Below are 21,898 nucleotides of genomic sequence, written 5' to 3' on the forward strand. Positions count from 1 at the left end.
TAATCCCAGCCACTCAACCAGCTGATTGGGGCAGGACTGCTCGAGCCTGGAAGCTCAAGGTCAAGTTGGGCAACACAACAAGACTCTCAAAGATACAATCAAGTAAGAAAGGGTGCTGAGCTCTGCAAAGTGAAGGAGCAGAGGTCCCCACCTGTAGCCTCTGGTCCTGCAGACAACCATAGGTCCCAAGGCTTGACTCTCAGTCAGCCGAACTCAGAATCCCTGCTATGTGGGTGGGAAGATGGCCCTTCTGTGTGAGGAAGTTGCCCCTGTTATGCATTACAGCTGGGGTTGTGTCAGGTTTCCTGGGAAAGTGACCTGAACTTGACCCCGGCTTCTTTAAATTCCCACACCCAAGGGTTGTTTCTCAGGACACATGAAGGAAGTACTATACTTGGCGGATCCAGCCAGAATTCAGCCTAAATTACTAATTACTAAATTACTGAATTCCTTTTTTTTTTAAAGACAGGGTCTAATGTAACCCTGGCTAGCCTCAAACTTGCCATGTAGCCATTAATGACCTTGGCTGAATTACTACCTTCCTACCTCTGCCTCCTAAGTGCTAGAATTACAAGTGTGCACCACCAAGGCTGGCTGATACTCCCTGACAGCGAGTCTGACCTCCTCAGTAGAACTTAAGTGAAGCTCCATGGCCTCATTTTCACTGAGGGAAATGTATAGTTTTCACTGAGCAGCCAAGGGGCCTGGTTTACCTGTGGGTGCCAGGCATTGGCTCATTTTCATGACTGTATAAACTACAAATCCTAATTCACCATTTCAGAAACACACTCCCCAAATTCTCCCCTTACTCCTTTTCCAGCTACTTCTGACTTACAATAAGAGGGGCCTCCAACCTTCTTATAATTCATCACTTGGCAAACACAGCACTGGCCCACAGTCAGACCCTCCACGTCCACACGCAGAGGTACGTGCTCCTGCTAACTTGTCCTCGGGTTACACAGTTGTGATTGTCCATTTGTCACACGCTTCCTCCTTGTCCACGTGCCTCCCGCTTGATTTCCTCTCCTCGATGGAATGCCATTTGTCATGTTCCCAGAGGGTGTCTTAGTTAGAGCTATCATTGCTCTGATGAAACACCATGACCAAAAGCAACTTGGGGAGGAAAGGGCTTATTCCACTCACAATTCTATATAACAGTTCTTCATCAAAAGCAGTGAGGGCAGGAACTCACACAGGGCAGGAACCTGGAGGCAGGAGCTGATGCAGAGGTCATGGAGGGGTGTTGCTTACTGACCTGCTCCTTATGGGTTGCTCAGCCTGCTTTCTTATAGAACACAGGACCATCCGCCCAGAGATGGCACCATTCACAATAGGCTGGGCCCTCCCACATCCATCACTAATTAAGAAAATGTCCTACAGGCCTGCCTACAGCCCGATCTTATGGAGGCATTTTCTTAATTGAGATTCCCTCCTCTCAGATGACTTTAGCTTGTGTTAAGTTGACATAAAACTAGTTAGCACAATGACCCTGTACATCACATTTCTAGGGAAGAAATGTGCAATGCATCTTGATAGAGACTATAGTAGTAGCACAATCTGGTCAAACTTGCAGCTTTCCCCAGCTACAGCACAGGACACCCACTGCCCATTCACTGAACTGAATGAGGAGGAAGGTGACGGGCATGCCATGTTTCTGACAAGAAGCGAGAAGCCAGCCCTGTGCAAGGAAAGCCACAGCTCCTGGCTCCTCAGAGCTTTCGGCAGCCTGGGATAGAAGACCGGGGCCAAACCCCACCTTCCCTGCTTTCCAGGTATCTACCTACCAAAAGTCAAGTCAGTACATTCACAGATGAGCAGAAGACCGACAAAGAGGCGGCAGCCTTTCCTTTGTTTCTGGGAAGCTAGAAATCAAAGCCCCTCTGCTGAACAGACATGACTGAGCCATGATGAAGGCCAAAGACATGCCCAGGCTCAGCGGGTGGAGAAGAAAGGCTTCCAGAGTCCCTCACCAACAGCTGCTCGCCTCTTCCTGAGGTGGCTCTGACTAAAGCAGTCATTAGTCTACAGCCAGTGCCGACCACATTCCACGACAGACCCCACTCAAATGGGAGCAAGCCGCAGACACTGCTACAACTCTCTGCCCAATCGCCCACCCCCTCGTCCCTATTTCCTAAAATGGTTGCAAAGGTTAAGGAAGAGAAGCCACACCAAGTGTCTGCATGCAGTAAGCCTGGGGGAAACTCTGCCTTCCTGCCACGGTGCTCCATGGCCCACTGAGTGCTCCACTAAGGTGACTGAGTGCTCCACTAAGGTGACCGAGTGCCATACATTTGTAATGGAAAATTGAAACAGATATTAGAGAAAACAGGTTTCAATCTTATTTTATACATGATCCTGATTAAAATATGTAAATCATAGGAACAAGAAATATTCAAGATTGATTACATCTAGCTTGTAAATCCCATGTTTTACAATATTAGTGGTTTATTGGGAAATACAAGATTAATATGTAATTTTTAGCAGCTCTAGTTTTCTTTTCCTTTTCTTTCTTTCTCTTCTTTCTTCTTCCTTCCTTCCTTCCTTCCTTTCTTCTTCTTTCTTTCTTTCTTTCTTTCTTTCTTTCTTTCTTTCTTTCTTTTTCTTTCTTTCTTTCTTTTTTTAAAGCATAGACAGACTTCTTAGGAAAACAAAGCTGTATCTTGACTAATAGACTCCAAACTGCTCTGGTAGAAAAGCCCAGCCATGCCTGGACGTCATTCAGGCCTTCATGTCCATTAACAGCGCACACTCCGTAAGCCACCGCGAGTGAGTCAGAATTAATAACCAAATGTTTGCTTTGGGGGTGGAGGGAGTCACCACCCTCACAAGGACAGTCCTGGTCTCATCTTGTCCTCGCTGTGACCCACTTTCATTTCCAGGTGAAGGAAAAGGAAAGTGGAGCCCAGGAAGAACAGAGCCACCTCCTTGGAGCAGCCCCAGCCTGGCTCTCCTGTTCTCAGCACTGTCCTCCGCGTGGCCGCTTGAGCTCATTCACAGAAGGGACCACGATGCTGCAGGACGACTGTGTCTGGGCCACTGACTGCTCTTAGCAGTTTACACAGGACTTAAAGGGGATGACATCACTGCCAAGAGCTCCCCTTCAGTGCGCCAGAGCAGGCGAAGAGCTCCATAAGTGACTGGGTCTCAGACTCTCGTCCCAAGTTCTAGCACACACTCTTCAGACCTGCCTGCAGGCAAGAAAGAGAAAGTCTCAAAACGTAATCGGTGGGGCCAAGTTTCTAGGTATCCATTAGATCCCAAGCAGGGCCTCTTGCAGCATCAGGCAGGAAGATGGCCGAGGGACCTCCGTCAGGGCCCATCCTGGTCCGGAAGTCTATGCTGCCTTGTATGTACCCAATAGCCGGCAGCTTCCTAGGTCATCGCCATTACAAACGTACAGCCCCCTTAAGCACCAGAAAAGGGAACTGCCCCATGAGATTCCTAGGAGCGTGGCTTGTCTCTTGGGTCATGCATAATGCTGCACACCACTGAGTCTCGGGGTCAAACCCTAGAGTTCAGGCTCTGCGGAAACGTGTCTGGAGCAGGCTGTGTGAAGACAGGTTTGTTTACGTAGCTGGCCAAAGGCTGTACTGCTGGAGCCAGGCTGGCTCACTGCGGCTGTGTTCACAGAGTGGCCTGATAGCCCTGGGGCCAGTCTCAATGGCCAGTCTACTACGTCCTCTCAGATACTTTGATGTGGCATGGAAATTCCAGCGCCAGGCTTGGCAGGGCACTCTAATCCTTCGGACGTTACTTGTCTCTGACCTCAGAACTTCAAGACGAACGGTGCTCTCCCCAAGTCACCAGGGCTACCTCCAGGAAGTGATTTGCTCCTCACCTCACATTATGACCCACCTCACATTTTGGTTTATTGCCAAGAAATAAAGAGGGCCCAGGTAACATGCTGATAGACACGGCTCTGCAAGAGCACTGGCTGTTCTTATGGAGGAGCCGGGTTCAATTCCCTGCACTCACATGGTGGCTCACGACTGTCTGTAACGCCAGTTCCTGAGAATCTGACACCCTCTTTGGGCCTCCAGGAGCATTAGACACTCAAGCAGTGCAGACATACACGCAAGGCAAAACACCATACACATAAGTAACACAAAACCATAAAAACTGTAGGCCAGCAAGGAAGAAGGAAACTTCATTTGGAAAGATTTTCCATCTCTATGAAGACTTTCTAGAGGCTGACAGAAATGTTTGGGTTGATCTATGAAATGGCAGTGTGATACAGACACCAGAAGTGTGACCGCTTTTAGATGAAATTTGAGAGAACTCCTGGGCTGCATCGCAGAGTCAGGCTCAGCCCACGCTGGAAGAACGCAATGGGCTGCTCATGAGGGCGCAGGGCCGGCCAGGCTGCTTCACAAGGGCCATTCCACACTGCGACGGCTCATCCTCATTTACACTGGATTAAGACCCACCCGGGAGATACACCTCTGGGCATGTGTGGGGTGTTTCCAGAGAGGCTTAGGTGAAGCGGAAACACACGGAATGTGAGTGGCACCACATTCCAGACTGAACAAAGAGGGATTTAAGTAGAAAATCAGCTGAGTGCTGGCATCCGACCCCCACCCAGGGTCTCCGCACCCTGGTCCACAGAGATGTAAGGAGTAACAGGTCAGGCCATACCCCACCCCGCTCCAACTCCGTTACACCTTCCCGGCCACGACAGATGCCATGCTCTCACACACCAACTCTGTTACACCTTCCCGGCCATGACAGATGCCATGCTCTCACTCCATGGGCCAAAATAAAGTGTCCCTCCTACATGTTGCTTTTTGCCAGGTATTTGGTTACAGGAACAGAAACAGGACAATCAAATCCACCTAGAGTCAATCGTGTCAGAGCTGGGGAGTAGGAGCCAGCACCCAGCCCCTCCCAGAAGATGGAGAGCCAGGTGGAGCCTGTACCCACACACTGGGGGCCCATCAGGAGCTCTAGCTTATTCAGTTTAGACACAGACAAACCCTCTCCGCTGCTGACATCCAGTAACAGGAATGGCACCTGGCTTCTCAGGGACCATGCTCTTCCATTCAATGCTGGCCACCCCCACATTCTCTCCCAGGCGACATGCCCAACTGCCTCAAACACATGCCAGTCAGAGTCCTTTCAGTCCTCTTTCCCTGACTTTCTTAGCAGAGACCACTCCTCTACTCCTGGACACCTCGCCAGTTCTCTGGACTCTGACCTTCCTGGAAAGGCCTCGTGGGCCCCGTCTCCCTGTCTAACCTGAACCACCAGTGAAGCGAGTCACTAACCACCAGCATGCAGGGTCTGCTTGAAAACACCACACTTCTCACTCCTAACAGACTGACACTAAAATCCTTGGCATAATGTCCAGAGAGCAAACACATTCTCTGTCACAGCTTTCCACACCTATCCACTGGGCTCTGCACCATTCCCGTGGCTTCCCTCCCTCTAGAGATGGCTTTCTACCTCTACCTACAGCTTTTATCAATCCTTTGAGACCCAGTCAATGCTGCCTCCTCTGGGAAGCTTCCTTAATCCTCCTCTGATTTTTTATCCTATCCAACCGAGTAGTGCTTTCTGCATATTTCTACGCTGAACATCACACTAACGGCAGCGATGTGTTCTGATACTGGTTTCCCCAGAGACAATGCTTCCAGGACTTTTGGGGAAGGGACCACGTCTGTATCTGTGGACCGAGGCTGCACAGAGAGCACACACAGGAAGAAATGCTGAACCTGACCATCAGTCTGCAGGCACACTTACACTACAGTAAGATGAAACAGAACAAAAGAGCAAGAAGCTGGATGCTGCAGCCTAGACCCTGCTACCACAGCTGCAGGTTCTGCACCTGCGCAGATCTCCATGCCTTACCTTCACGTCTGCTGAATAAGGAGGTGGGACTGAGGGACGTCCATGGTCTTGTTAATGCCTCCATTCTAGCATCTAGAGTCTGTGAGTGTGTGTGTGTATGTGTGTGGTGTGTATGTGAATGTGTGATGTATGTGTGTGTGATGTGTGCATGTGGTGTGTGTGTGTGTGAATGTGTGATGTATGTGTGTGTGATGTGTGTGTGAATGTGTGATGTATGTGTGTGATGTGTGTATGTGAGAGAGAGGTGTGTGTGTGATATGTGTGTGTGATATGTGTGTGAATGTGTGATGTATGTGTGTGTGTGTGATGTGTATGTGTGATGTGTGTGATGTGTGTGTGGTGTGTGTGTGTGATGTGTGTGTGTGTGAGTAGTGTGTGTGTGTGTGTGTGTGTGTGTGTGTGTATGTGATGTGTGTGAGTGCCCATGAAGGCCAGAGAAGGTATCTCTAAATTATATGATGATAAAATTTAAAGGTAGGTATAGTGGTGCATGCCTATAATCCCAGCTTTGAGAGGCAGAGGCAAGAGGCTCATGAGTTGAAGACCAGCATAGGCTACCTAGTAAAACCTTGACTCAGTATCCAGAGGAAGAGAAGGAGGGCGGTGGGAAGGGGAATTCGGAGAGGAGAGGGAATAGTCTATAATATAACAGAAAAAAGCTACCAGACAACTTCATGGCTGGAGAGATGGCTGTCAGGAAGCGCTTGCCTTACAAGCACAGGGACCCAGCTCAGTACCAGAACCCACATCAAGAAAGCTGGGTGTGACAGCGTGTGCTTGTGCTGGGGAGGCAGAGACAGGTAGATCCCTGGACTCCCTAGCCAGCCAGCCTAGCCTAATTGGTGAATTCTGGATAGATCCTGTCTAAAATACAACAAAAAAAAAGTGGATGGTGCCAGAGGAACAACACCAAAGACGGCCAACTTTTTCCTGTGGTCGCCACATGCACCTATGCATGTATAACCACATTCACACACACACATGCGCGTGCACACACACACAACAACTCGTTCCCAGCTGCCCTCTGCTAAGAATGGAAGACGTTCCTAGCTTCCACCTTCCACGTATCTGAGCCCCCAGATGGCTTATTAAATACTACAAAAAAGAGAAAAGTTTTGATAAAAAGTTAACATGCCTCACAAGGACTAAACACAAACACATGGCTGAGCTTGCAAAGCTGAGTTGATAGTTACCTGGTGACCCCATACTCTGGGGGTGGCTGATACCTCAGGACGGCCACTTCTGTTCTTGCAGGCTGAGGTGCAGGGTAAGGTTTGACCATCTCATGGAGTACTCCAGGGTGCTGGTCACTGTAGTAAAGGCCATGATCTTGGTTCTTGCTGACTGGGGACATCATTGGCTTGCTCTTGAAGGGGTATTCGGGTGGAGGGCCACGAGGGTCCAGTGCTTTCGAGGCAGGCGGGGCCGGGGATGGCCCTGCTCCAGCTTTGAAGCCCTTTCCATTTCCCGAGCTAGGGAGGTGTTGCTTAGCTCCATTCCTCTCCAGTGACAGCTGCATGATCCTCTCGCTGAGGGATCGGACGTGGCCTTGCTTTAGCTCTTTCAGGGCCTCGTCCTTGTGTGCTTGTCCGCTATTGGCCCGGTTGACTGTGGGCCTCCCCTCCGTGCGGGACTTCTGACCGGTACCTCCGGCCATGTAGTACGTGTGGCCGAGGGGCCCCTGTCCCTGCTGCTGCTGCTGCTGTTGCTGCTGCTGCTGCTGCTGTCCCCTGAAGAACTGAGACTGGGCCTTGGCCTCCTCATATGTGGGCAGCTCCTCATTGTTCTGTTGAGGCTGAGTGGAGCGGACCTGCTTCTCCATCACCGAATTGTCCCCCTGGTGCTCTTGACCCTGCGGCTCCTGGCGGGCTGACTGGAAGACCATTTGTGGGTCTTCTTGAGTGAGGGTTTCCGTGGAAGAAAAGTTGTTGGTGGCGTGGGCTGGCCCTGCACTCCCTGTGGCCTGGTGCTGAATGGCCAGCAGGTTCATGTTCTCGGTCGGGGTGCCATAGCGGAGTTGTTCCTGGATCAGCCGCTGTAACACTGTTCCAGCTGCCACATCCTCAGAACCTCTCATTTCCACCTCTGGGGTCCTCAGGAAGTTTGGGGAGTGGAAGTTGGAGAGAGGGTCCTCCACTGAAAGACAAACAGGAACCGAGCTAACAGGCTGTCTCCAGGAGACACCAATAGGGTGTCATTTAAAGACCGGGTTCCGGAGGTGCCAGCACCTCCACCCACCCTACAATGCCTCACGGGACTCAGCTCGCCCCTTCAATCCCTTTCCTGTCTCCTCTGTGATCAGATCTACCTTTCCCTTTCTTAACAGCCCTACTGTGGCAGAAACTGACCTAAGTCATATATATATATATATATATATATATATATATATATATATATATATATATATATATATATATATATATATATATCTTAGATATATATATATATCTCACAAAGAAACCACCCACGGCCCTCTGCTAGATCTCTAATGATGGTCCTCCATCATTCCTTTCCTTCTCTCAGGGCTGTCCACAGAAGGCTGTCCCCCTGTTCCAAATATCACACACTCTGCTCTGATTAGTAACCAAATCCAACCTGAGTTTTGGGACTCATGTTACACATGTAACCTTTCTAGAACATTCAACCTGGTTGTTTACCCTCTGTTTAAAATGTTCTTCCGGTTTAGCACCCAGGCCACCGCCTCAGTACCCTCCTTCCCGGCTCCATTTACACTACCTGCCTCTTCTAGTCTGTATGTCCCAAGCTCCACTGAACAAAATGTCCACGCTTGTCTTCAGCTCCTGAGTCAAGGTCCTGCCTCTGGAATAGCAGCTGACAGCACTTAACAGCCATCTCCTTCCAACACACCGTCCTTCCCTCTCAACTCCTGCATCCCGTGTCTTGTTCGTTTCTTGGTTATTATCAAGAAATTTCACACTAGTGACAGACAGTAAGAAAGCAGAAGCAAGCCCAGATTCTGTCCCAATCTGCTCTCTGTCCAACTCTCTTCCACGTGCTCCCCTCCCCAGGCCCAGGCTCTGCTCACCAGTTGCTGGGAGATTCCAAAAAGCCCCAAACCTCTTGCTTCTGACCTCCCCTGTCTTGGATCCACAAAATCTTTATTGTCTCCCTCCCTGTCCCAGAGATCACCAGTACAGTGGTCTGTATAGTCAGTTCCAAGCTAGCCGGGGCTACACAGAGAGACAGCCAAGAGACCAGACAGTAACAACTGTAATAAACGAACAACCCAAGAGAAGACGGCCATTGTGGATTTCAGTGGCCATCTCGTTCGCCTGGCAAGAAAACCACTAAATTCTTTTTACATTGGAAAGGGGGGTCACATTGTCAGGAGCCCTGGGATCCTTCCTGAAATGGCTTCACCACTCTCCATCACCCCAAGATATTGCCACCAGAAAGTTATTTGAAAGGAGGAGGTCCCTTATTTACTAAGGTTTGGAATTTATTTTGAAGTTCTGACTTATTTGCAAAAACAAAAAAAAAATGAAAGCAGAGAAGGGAAGAAAAGAGGCAAATGATTTGAGAACAGGCAGGAGAAAGTATTTAGAATTTGAGCAGAGAATAACTGGGTATAGATGATTTAATTCTGAAGCTCCTATGTATGAAGACATGAAGATTCTCCTGGAGGGAATCACATAGAAAATAGTCTTTTTTATGGTGTTTGTAGAAGTGAATATGCATGCTTGTTTGGGTACACCTGTGTGTGTGGTGACCATGAACCTTATTTTTCTTAACAGAATATCCTTTATCTGTTCTTTGACAATTCCATACACATAAACAATGTATCTCGATCCTACTACCCACCTTGGGTGCCATCACTTCATACCCACCCTACCATCCTCTCCTTTTCTTTCTTTTAACTTTTTGTAACCTGCTAAATTCAGTGCTGCCAGCTGGGATATTGCCTGATTGAGTTGGGCTGGTCTTGTGCAGGTCCCACAGCTGCTGGGAGCTCAAGTATGCCACAGACATGTCATGAGAACAGAGCTCCACTCCTCCTGTTCCCAAGTCTTCACTATTTCTGTCCTCTCTCCCACAATATTCTCTGAGCCTTGGGGTGGGGGAGAAGGTCACCTGGGTCTTTTGGGACAATCTCTCACTGGGACCCAGGAATCAATAACTGGACCAGTGAGTTTCAGGGACCTGCCTCTCTCCACCTCACCAGAGCTGGGCTGACAAGCATGCACACCACGCCCAGTTTCTTTACATTCTGGGATCCAACTCAGGCCCTAGTACTTGGATGACAAGCACTTACCAACTGAGCTGTTTTTCCCAGCCCCAAATGGTCTTATTAACATCATGGTACAACATGAAATTAAAATAAATCCCCTAGCATGAGACAACTCTTAGCTCAGTATGGCGACCCCAGGCTAGAGAATGCAGAAATGTCTGAAAAACAACAGCCCCTCCTTCATCCTCAAGGATGTATTCCAAGACCCTCGGGGGATCCTGAAAACAAGGACAGTGCCAGATCCAGGAAATGCCACGTGCCTGTGCCTGAGGGGTGTGTGTGTGTGTGTGTGTGTGTGTGTGTGTGTGTGTGTGTACACGTGTAAAAAATTAACACAAATTACTCTTAACAAGAGATTATTAGTGATAGCCAATAGTAAAATAGCTCCGTTATGACAACATACTGCCCTAAGAGTATTTCAGACTTATGAACTATTTACTTCTAGCATTTTTCAATTAATATTTCAGATTACCATTGACGTTGGGTAAGCAGAGTGGTGGAAAGTGAAGCCACAGGCACAAGGGTTACTTACTGCAGAAGGGCTGAAAATGAGAAACTCTGCTCTTCTGTGCTCCTAGCACACAGACAGCAAAAAGACTCACCGCTTTTCCCCCTCAGGCCTCCGCTTGCCTCCACTGTCAAAGCGGATGCCTCATGCCTCCCAGAATAGAGCTGCAAGTCTGGGTAGAAGTAGGCGGGCTCTTCTAGAATCTGCACAGGACTGCTGGGGTTGTAGCAGACACGGGGAGGAGCTGGAGAAAGAAAGCGATGTGTGTGTTAGTGCCAATCACGTGCCCCTCCTTCCTGTGTGACTCACGTCCCCCACATGGCAACTGGCAGTGAGTCTGCCTGTTCCATTCATAAAATTCCAGAGGTACTTCTCACAACTGTCCCAAATCCGGCCACCCACCATGCTGACCCAGGAGTCTTCAAGACCTGCTGAGTGAAGAAGGCGCGAAACTCTCACAGTGGCACACCCACCGTCCTGGGTGGAACGGGAAGAGGCGTGACCTTTGAAATGGTCAAGGGAGAGGACAGAAAGGAGGGAGTGGAGCAGACCAGAGAGAGAAAGGTGAGGAGGACAGCTGTCAGCAAGAGAATGTCCCAGGCTGGGACACAGTGTGCTCCGGCTCCCTGGGAAGTTGCTGAGTCTCACGTTGCAGAAGAGCCAGGGGCTCGGGCCTGGACCTCAGCCAAGCAATGACCATTCAGCTCCTTTATCTGCTACACACACACACACACACACACACACACACACACACACACACACACACAGAGAGAGAGAGAGAGCTAAACTCGGACCCACAGCTACCAAACATGATCCCACTTCAGGGATACCAACAGGACATTTGTCAGCACACTGGGCCGTCTTCCCTTCCTGCTCTGATACCTCTGTGTGGACATCAAGATTATAGCTCTGCATTTTTTTCCACTTTTCTCTGGAGACTCGTGTTATTATTTATTTCTTATTAAAATCCCTGCCTACTTGCCTGAAAGATAATTCCATTTTGGAAAACAAAAACAAAACAATTTTCAGCAATGGTTTTAAACCAGGCATCTGAAATTTCTCCTAAGTTTTGCACAAGACCAGAGCTACTAGTGACTTATGACACCAAGGGCCAACAACTGGAGTGCAGCCCTCTCCCTGAGTGATTGTCCCTCACAGGTAACACAGCATTTGTATGTGTTATACGTGCTGTCTGTCTAATGAGCACAGCTAGCCCAGAAAGACAAAGTTATGATTTCCACAGCTGAAATACTTACCTTATACATTTAAAATAAATAAATTCAGTTGGGATTCTCACCTTAGAAATGATTGCACACTAAGCATGAAAGACATATGGTACCTGAAACCCCAGTCCTAAAGCCCGAGGAGTCTCCTTCCAGCCGTGTGCAATGACCGCCCTGAAGAGAAGAAATGTGAGACCTCTTCCTGGGCCTCATCTTTTAGACCTATAAATCTGAAAGCTAGGGCAAAATTGGCGACTCTATACGGCTTTGCTCACAGTCAAATCCTGACCTAGTTTCTACCCACAGATGGGCGCCAAACTAGAGGGGAGCAAGGCCCAGGCTTGGCTGCATATTAGAGACCTGGGTTACTTTTCAAATCCCAGTACAGGGTAGGGCCCAGGCAACTGTGCGTGTGTGTGTGTGTGTGTGTGTGTGTGTGTGTGTGTGTGTGTGTGTGTGTGTGTGACTGAACCCAGTGTCCTGGACATACCAGGAAGCATTCTACCACTGACTAAGATATATCTATTTCTTGCCTCTTAAAAAACTTTTTTATTTTGATCAAGGGTCTTACTAAGTTGCCTACACTAGTCTTAAACTCAACTCAACTCTGTAGTTAAGAAAACCTTGAACATGCAATCCCCCTGCCTCTGCCTCCGGAGTAGCTGGGCTTGCAGGCATGTATCACTAGGCTGTCTTTTATAAAGCTCTCAGAATGACTCCAATATGGAGTGAATGTTGGGGATCCCAAAGCTAGAGGAAAGCAGGGCACATCAGGAGAAAAAGTAACCCACAAAACACCACTGTCCACCCTCACACTGCAAGCTCACGTACCAAGTGTGGAGGTTGGAGTCAAGAGTTCATGTGCTCCAATCAAACTGGTGTTTTCTTAAAAATGTGCTGGGTCAGGAGTGGTGTGGGGCAGCATGCAACAACTTCGCAGGCTGTTGTCTAGTCACGTGACTAAGAGAGCAAGCTTTGAATGCCATAAAAGCAATAGTGTATATACAAACGCACACAAGGGGAGAGAATGTGCGGTTTTAATACAGTTCTCACAACGGGCCCTGCACTGAGACATCACAGCCGCAACAGTGTTCGCAACAACCACTTTTCTCATTTCCCCATGGCTAGCCAGGTAAAAGAGCATGCCGTGGCAGAGTGGTCTTTAAAGGAACCTGTCCTCAGAGGACACCAAAGTCACACGGCCTTTTACTACATGGTTGTCAATGAAAGAACTAGTACACACACACACACACACACACACACACACACACACACACACACAGAAGACATTGTGTCCGACTATGATCACAGGTCTATGGTCACTCAAGACATCTTTCACATACACTCAGGGCTCATACATTCGCTGACAGACATTTTCACAGCTGCCAGGGTTCTGGGTGCTGATGAAAGGCAAGAGGGTCCACAATGAGAGAACAGACCCTACAGACAAACAGGCCACCTGGGGAGTTCTAGTCCACTCCAGCAAGAGACAGTGGGGTTACCCCAGTACTGACCCCCTGAGAAACCAGAGTTCACACAGAGCCAGGAGAAGTGGCAGTGGGACTTGTCTCAAAGCCCAGATGGCATTCCTAGGTCAGACAGAAAATGTCTGCAAGGCCTTGGGTTCCCTCGCCTGTGCTCCTAGTCCTTCTTGCCTGTGTTAGTTCATTGTCTTGCACAGGGGACTTCTCTAGCAAAAATTCATTCTATTTTCTTAAGCAAAACGCCAGACCAAGGATATTTGAAACGAGAACTTGGAAGCAGATGCACAGCCTGAGCAGAACGCTGTTTTCTTTGCTGGCACTTCCTTATGGGGAGCAGAAGCTGCAAGAAGCCACAAAAGCCTTCCAGACGCCACTACCACCCAGAAGGCCCCTGTAAGCCTGGCTCAGACCCGGGGACCAACAACCCTGCCAGAGTAGAGAGATCAAGGGCCTCTTATGGCTGCTGGCTCAGCAGTCTATCTGTACAGCATGGCTGTGTGGGCGGGCATCATAAGGACTACTTCTATGCAAGGAACCCTGATCTAAGTTACCTAACCTCTTGTAAACCAGACCCTCTGCTGAGAGTTTTGGAAACAAGACCAAAGCACTGGAAAAGAGGCCAAGCTCAGCGTGAGGTGCCAGGTCTCTGGAGAGGTGGTCTAGGGAGGCCCATGCAACTCCCTGTGCCCCTGACTGGAAGAAAGGTAAGGATCTTCTCTATTGTGTTGAACAAAGGCTGATGCCCTGAAATTCTATGAAATTCTATGAAGTTAATGTTTCCCTACACTGACAAGACCCATTTCACCAAGAGCCATTCCTTTGGCTAACAAAATCCACAAGCCACAAAATCTTGCCCCCTCCCCCGTTTCAGAGCTCAGGGGCTTCTGGCTTGCTTTGGAGGCACTAGAAACCTATGTCCCTCCACAGTTCTAGGCTGTCCCTTTCTTTGTGACTGTCTTCCAAGCCGGCTGGTGATGCAACCTGACCAAAGTTTTTTCTCTCACTAACCGTAGAGATGATAAAGGGTCTCATCGTTGAAGAAAAATGAATTAGAGTTAAAATGAAACCATCTTTCTAGGGGAGGAAAGAGGCAGGGCTCTTACAGGACTGTAAGCAGCATCTCAACTCTGTTCCCATGGCAACTGGTGGACTCCTCAGAGGCAGATCCAGCATCCATCACCATGTCAACTGAGCAGGCTGGGAAGACGCTTTGAGGTTTAAAGTCCAGGCATCAGTCACACTACTGTCACCCAACACACACACACACACACACACACACACACACACACACACACACACACACGGGTAAGGGTGGCACTGAGACTACCCTGTCCTTAGGTTCCTTTCCACATGCCACTTCTTTCGTACATAACCTTCTGGTCTTTGGTTTCCTGGCTGTCTATCATTAAGCTCCTCCTCTGGTTGTCCGTCATCTCACTGATTCCCGCAGCATTCTGCATCCTGCAGCATCCTGCATCCTGTGCACATGTCCTCCCAGTACCACGCCCTAGCTTCACACACACCTTCCACCTGCTCTAAATTCTCAGCAGGTTTACTTCTATTTAGCTTTACCTCTTCCGGTGTGCCTCCACTCCCCTGCGTATAACCCCTCCCCTCTCCTGCACACACCCCTCCATCAGCCACCACGGCAGCCTATGCTTGGAGGACACAAAACTTACCCCTCAACATCACAGCCCAGGGCTTGGCGACAGTGTTGTTTAAGATAGGATGCTGCTACCACCCTCATGAGAAGGCTAAGCCTCTGAAGACCGGCTGTGTACTTGTGGATTTAGCATATACAGTTAGGCATAGTCTCTGAGCACACAGAGAATAAAGCGGGGTTCTCTGGGACACTCTCAGCACCACACAGTTGAAAGAAAATGTTAAGGCCTTCTCCGGGCAGCTGTTCAGTTCCAGATAATTCCTTGCACCCTTCGGCTCCCTAAAACACAGGGATGCTTTCTGTTTCCTCTGCAGCTAATACTGGTTCTCTGGGGTCTGCAGGGGACAGCAAGACAACTCCCAGATGTCACCAACACATCAAACTTCTTGTTACATATCATCTGAAGCTTCCCTTGCCCCTAAAAGCTGCTTTACCTCCAGTTCATCTAGCCTCCTCTAACTTTGTAAAAAGGCTTCTCAACCACCACAACCAACTGCATCTTCTGCCTCAGCTTCTGAAGGGCTAAGGAATTAGCTGAGTGTGCAAATGCCCATAGCTGGACCCAGGGACCTGGCACCTAGTTCAGGCAGGACTGGAGGTTTTCCTGAGGTGTGGGGTACCCCATTCAAGGAGATGCATGCCTGGAAACATTGGCTGAAAGGGTGCTGGAAAGCTCAAGAACACAGTCAGAAAACAAGAAATGAGCTAAGCCATATGGTAGGCACCTGAGACAAGGTGAGACTTGTAAAGGCAGCAAGTCCTCCTCATCCTTACACACCTAACACAACACACACCTGGGCACAATACACACCTGCTCACAACACACATCTACACACAATACACACCTACACATAATACATGCCTGTATACAACACACACCTGTGCACAACATACACCTGCACACAACACACCTGTGAACACACATCTGTACACAACACACATATACCTTCACACAACACACTTGCTCATAATATACATCTGTGCACAAACACACAGCTGTGCACAACACACAACCTGTTCACAATATGTACTTTTCTAAGAGGAAATGCACAGTGGAATAGGCTTTCTCACTCTCTTTTCCCCTAAAAAACATGATTGGAAACACAGGATTTAGTGTGGGAAGTAATAAATTAAGCTTCCAAGATTCTCAGCCCCATACACGATCATCTTCCAAACCAGCATTAAAGAATCCTATTCCATGGACCAAGCCATCTACTCCAGAAAACACGTTAAACCAAGGCAGTAATGCCTGCTTAATTTAGACTCCCTCCAAATGAAACATGTGATAAATGACTTTAAACTTGTCTAAAGTTTAACTTAGCTGTGCTTACTCAGAAATGTCTCTGAGCTCTTATCAGTATGAACCAAAGTACTGAGCATGTTCAAGAAGAGCGCAACAGGACCTGTAAATACAAGGAAATAAGCGAGTCTGTCCTTGCCCCTAAGATACTAGGATTTGCTTCTAGAACAACATGCACAGTCGCCCAGATTCTGCTGGACAGCCAGTGCTCTGATAAAGGAGCGAGAGGCTTTGGAGATCCAGGAGTAATCACCGCACACAGGCAGGCGGCTGTCATATGGAGTCCCAGAGATAAAGAGAACAGAGGGAACTGGAGGGAGATCTGTGTAGCACGGGAAATGCAGAGCGTGGGACTGAGTCACACCAGTGTTTCTTCTTATATTAACAACAGATAATCCAGGGCAGCTTTTCTGAGGGTCAGAGAGAAGGGGAAAACCACAGCAGCAGACCCTACACTGAGCATCTACAGGCATGTTCTCACAGTATACTAGGATGGTATTTTCACAACACAACAGAACTGGGAGACTATTACTGCAACTTGTAACTGTGAGCAACTTTCAGGGCTGGAGTAATGGCTCAGTAACCGCGGGGGACCTGGGTTTAATTCTCAGCTCTCACATGGCAATTCACAAGTGTCTGGAACTCCAGCTCCAGAGGATTCAATGCCCTCTTCTGGCCTCTGTGGGTACTGCACACACATGGTATCCTTAACATACATGCAGGCAGACACTCATGCACACACAATATATGCGTATTGGATTTAAAAACACTTTCCCTTTGAAAGCAGCTAATTAACATCCCTCATCTCAGGTGCTTAAGTACTTTCTTCCACTTCTGGCGGAGGCAGTTCCTCCTGGACACGGGACACTAAATGGTACTCAAACTTGAGATCTGACTGCATCAGTCATTTGCATTGCTTCATCTAGAGTGTTCTTGAGTGAAACAGGCTTTTAAATTTCAACTTCTATTGTATGTGCAGAATAAACTGGCCACTGGCACAGTCAAGTATAAGAACAGTTAGCAAGAAGCCTGCCACGGCCATACAGTTTGAAAGCAACATAAGTCTCTGTGTTTACTTGGTCGGGTCTGAGAGGCTGTGGGACTGGCAGGTGAAAGAGATTTGCCCTGACTGTGGGTCAGGCAGGAAAACTCTAGCTACAAATGGCGTCCAACGTGGTGGCAAGAGTTTCCACCTAAAAACTGAGAAAAAAGATTCTAAAACGGAGCTAAAAACAGCTTCCTAATTGTCTCTCTCAAATGACCAGCAGCTGCCGGTTTGAGCTACTGGCGAGTTCCTGGTGTGCGTGCTCGACCTGCTGTATGGCAGGAATGAGGCCTCTGCAAGTGGCACATTAATCTGCGTGGTGGATTTAGACTTTGCTAGTACAAAACAAAAAAAGAGGTTTCTGGGCTACATGCTGCTTGGATAAATGCATAGACCCACGATAGCTCCCAGAGCTGGTGGTAAACGTAGCCATGTTGGGAAGCTGAGGTGGGCGGAGCCAGCAGCCACAGCTGCTGCAGTTTAAGGCAAGAGATTCACAATAAGACAGATTCAGATGTAATAGTTTACAATGTGTGTAAAATATACGTAGGCTTGAAAGAGAAAAAAAAGGTGATATATACAGTTATAGAAACAAATACATAGTTTTAAAAAATAAAGTCTTTAAAGAGACAGTAAAGGTAGTATAAAAAATAAGCCACGTAAAAATGGATATTACACAGAGAATCTGGATTGTGTTGTCTTTGGGATTTTTAACTGCAGAAAAACATTTGATTGTAAAAGCTGTTGAGTTATGGCAAAATGTATATTTTAGAGATACCTTGACTTCAAAATTTGGATATAAGGATATGTTACTTTGGAAAGGAGACTCTGCTTTTGTTCCCACAGAAAGCCAGAGGCTATGGATTTGTTCAAGATTAAGATACATCAGGTTTGACCAGCCAAGACCCCCTGAAGGTCTCCAGACACCATGGCCCAGATGATCCAACATCCAGAATGGTTTGAAGGCATCTGGCTCAGACAATACAGCCTCATGGACTATTCCATAATTCTAAAATTTTCTTTGTTTCCCCATAAGATACAGCGCCCCCCTCCAGCAGGAAGTAGTAAGAGAAGCTACGCCCAAATTCCCAAATTATATGTAATTTTACTTTGTTAAGGTTAAAACCTTCCTTTTTGAAAAAAAAAAAGGGGGAAGTGCTGTGGGATATATGGCAAATGTGTTGCTAATTAATCAATAAAACACTGATTGGCCGTTGGCTAGGCAGGAAGTATAGGCGGGGCAAGGAGGAGAATAAAGCTGGGAAGTGGAAGGCTGAGTCAGAGAGACACTGCCAGCCGCCACGATGAGAAACAGCTTGTGAAGATGCCGGTAAGCCACGAGCCATGTGGCAAGGTATAGATTAAAGGAAATGGATTAATTTAAGCTATAAGAACAGTTAGCAAGAAGCCTGCCACGGCCATACAGTTTGAAAGCAACATAAGTCTCTGTGTTTACTTGGTTGGGTCTGAGAGGCTGTGGGACTGGCAGGTGAAAGAGATTTGCCCTGACTGTGGGCCAGGCAGGAAAACTCTAGCTACAGTCAAGTGTGGCATTCTGCCCCCTGCAACATTGCTACAGCATCGCTCTGTCCCAGGACAAACATCAACATGCAGAAAAAAGTGCCAGTGACCAGGATTACCGGGACAGTGGTGTTTAGGACTCAGGAATCTCCCAGGGTTCCAAAGAGACCTCTTTGAGAAACACTGCTCTGTCACACACTTTACCCATCCCTTCTATGGGGTACGTCTGCAAGATGTGAAATGTAAGAGAATTTTAAGATGAAAATGTAAAAACAGATTCTAACTAGAAGTGAGTTACCTCCCAGCCCAGGCAAAGGGGGAGGCCTAGCACCTCCAGGTGAACACTGAGGCAGGTGGACTGAAGACTGTTGAACTCGGCTGGATGAGGGGACTGTGGATTCAGGACAGCCCAGCCTAAGATGGACAGCTGCCCAGCCGACCCTGCGGGAAGGCTCATGAGCAGAAATGTAAGCCAGCAAGGACTACTTCACAGGGTGAAGCAGGGCTCCGTGACACACTCTGCTCTTAGGAAGTGGGAAAGTCACTGCAGTGACTCATCCAACAGGAAGCCAGGACAGTCCCGGACAAGGGGACAGACACCAGGACAGAGTGACTGAAGAGGGAAAAGAATGACCCTGCCGCACAAAACACCAGTATTAGAAAGACGAAGACAGGATAACACAGCCGAAGGTATGCATGCTTTGGGCTTTGGTTTGGCAAATCTGCTTAGTGACAGTCACTTCACTGGCTATCACTACTGGAACATCAGACTGCAGATCTTACCTAACAGCAAATGCAAGTAATACAACTCCTGCTTTGGCTGAGGTGTCCACTAAAAGAGACAAGGGCTACACAGTGCTCCTGTACGGAGTAAGTGCTCAGTAAAAGCTACATCTATTTTATGAAAATGGGGAAATCAACAGTAAAAATCATGTTCACAAGATGATCACAGGGAGCTGGGGAGAAGGTTCAGTCAGACGAATGCCTGTCACACAAGTATGAGGACCTTAGTATACCAGCTCCCAGGGGAAGACCCAGATGTGGTGGTACATCTAAAACCCCAGCACTGGGGGAACAAAAGCAGACCTCTTGATGGACAGACAGCCTGACAAATTCATGAACCCAAGTTCAGTGAGAGACCCTGTCTCAAAGAACACAATGGAGAGCTACTGATGGAAACATTCTATGTCAACCCATGGTCTCTATATGCACAACCACACATGCATGCATACACACCTGCCCTCCTCAGCAAAGCTATCACTTGAGTCTCTATTCATATTTGGTGAGGTCACAGTCGATTCACTCACTCGGCAGATACTGTTAGAGTGAATGCTTCTAAAATCAGGTATTTTTTTTTTATCGTTGTGACAAAAGAACTAAAGGAAGGAAGGGTCTATTCTGGCTTATGATTCGGTGGCATGGTTTCCATCGCGGAGGGAACGGTTAGTGTAGAAGCTCTGAGGCAGTAATAATAATGTGTCCACAATCAGGAAGCAAGAGTGCACAGGAAGTAGGGCTGGGTACGACACCTCAAGGCCCACTTCCAGTGACTCACTCACTCTAGTGAGGCTCCACTTTCTAAATGTCCCTGGCCCTTTCAGAACATCTACTCCAGCTCAGGACCAAGTGTTCAAACACCTGTGGGGACACTTAACATTCAAACATCTGTACACTTTTTGCTTAATTTGTCTAAAAACAAGAAATATCACTTTAGAAATGCTCGGCAGATACCTTTGTCCATAAAAGAAAGTGAAAATACTCCAAGCAAATTCCAGGAACGTATTTGTAATGGCGGCCTTACAATAAAAAACGGCTAACCTTGGGCTGGAGAGGTGGCTCAGTCAGAAAAGTCCTTGTCACACATGAGAACCAGAGTTCACATCCCCGCCATCCACGTCAAAACCTGACCCAGGTCAGAGGGCCTGCTTTCCCTGTAAGAACCAGAGTTCACATCCCCGCCATCCATGTCAAAACCTGACCCAGGTCAGAGGGCCTGCTTTCCCTGTAAGAACCAGAGTTCACATCCCCGCCATCCACGTCAAAACCTGACCCAGGTCAGAGGGCCTGCTTTCCCTGTAAGAACCAGAGTTCACATCCCCACCATCCACGTCAAAACCTGACCCAGGTCAGAGGGCCTGCTTTCCCTGTAAGAACCAGAGTTCACATCCCCACCATCCACGTCAAAACCTGACCCAGGTCAGAGGGCCTGCTTTCCCTGTAAGAACCAGAGTTCACATCCCCACCATCCAAGTAAAAACCTTACCTAGGGCAGAGGGCCTGCTTTCTCTGTCCAGAAGAAGCAGAGACAGGCTGATCTCTGGAGCTCATTGGCTACCAATTCCAGCCAATCCACATTCAGTGGGAGACTGGAAACAGGGGAGGGGCCAATGGAGGAAGCCACAGCATTGCCCTCTGGCACCCACATCTATGAGCGGGTGTGCGCACACATACAAACCACCTCAATACTGCAAAACCTGTTCGTTTACAAGCAGCCTTTATTAAAATCCCTGCTTTGTGCTCCTAAACTAATAAAATGATCTAAGTCACTGAGTAAATGTCACCAGAATATAAATATGTGTACTTATTTCATTTTCCCCTGCAAACTCCTGGAATTTACTTTGGAGAAAATGTAAGAAACTTCACAGTTTTGGGAAATCTAATTTTTTTAAACTTGGAACTAGGAAAATATGTATTTCAGAGTAGGCCATTTAGACCTGCTTTCCTGCTCTACACTCCCCAGGGTCGTGTGTAAATCTATTTTTCATTCTGAAACAGCACAGTCCTGGACTACCTACCCTCAATTCTCCAGTGCCCATAATTCCCCACGGCTCTACAAAAGGACATTCCTAGTATGCCTGTCTTTAAATCTTTCAACTCTAACCTGGCGGTGGTGGCACATGCCTTTAATCCCAGCACTTGGGAGGCAGAGGCAGGAAGATCTCAGTGAGTTCAAGGTCAGCCTGGTCTACAGAGCGAGTTCCAGGACAACCAGGACTGTTATATAGAAAAACCTTGTTTTAGAAAACAAAACAAAACAAAACAAAAACCTTTCAACTTT

The 21,898-nt window shown here is 48.0% G+C and overlaps 1 protein-coding gene across 2 annotated transcripts in view; it reads right to left on the reverse strand.

Moving 5' to 3' along the window:
- Amotl1 (angiomotin like 1) overlaps positions 1–21,898 on the reverse strand; it is a 76,466-nt gene that overhangs the window by 34,134 nt on the left and 20,434 nt on the right. For both annotated transcript variants that reach the window (XM_059267336.1, XM_059267335.1), the window contains exons 3-4: positions 10,699–10,848; positions 7,041–7,983 (exon numbers count right to left, since the gene is read on the reverse strand). In XM_059267336.1, coding sequence (XP_059123319.1) covers positions 7,041–7,924 — 884 coding nt within the window. In that variant the 5' untranslated portion in view covers positions 7,925–7,983; positions 10,699–10,848. The remainder of the gene's footprint in view (positions 1–7,040; positions 7,984–10,698; positions 10,849–21,898) is intronic.

This window comes from Peromyscus eremicus, chromosome 7 (genome assembly GCF_949786415.1).
Source record: "Peromyscus eremicus chromosome 7, PerEre_H2_v1, whole genome shotgun sequence".
In the NCBI taxonomy this organism is placed as follows: Eukaryota; Metazoa; Chordata; class Mammalia; order Rodentia; family Cricetidae; genus Peromyscus; species Peromyscus eremicus.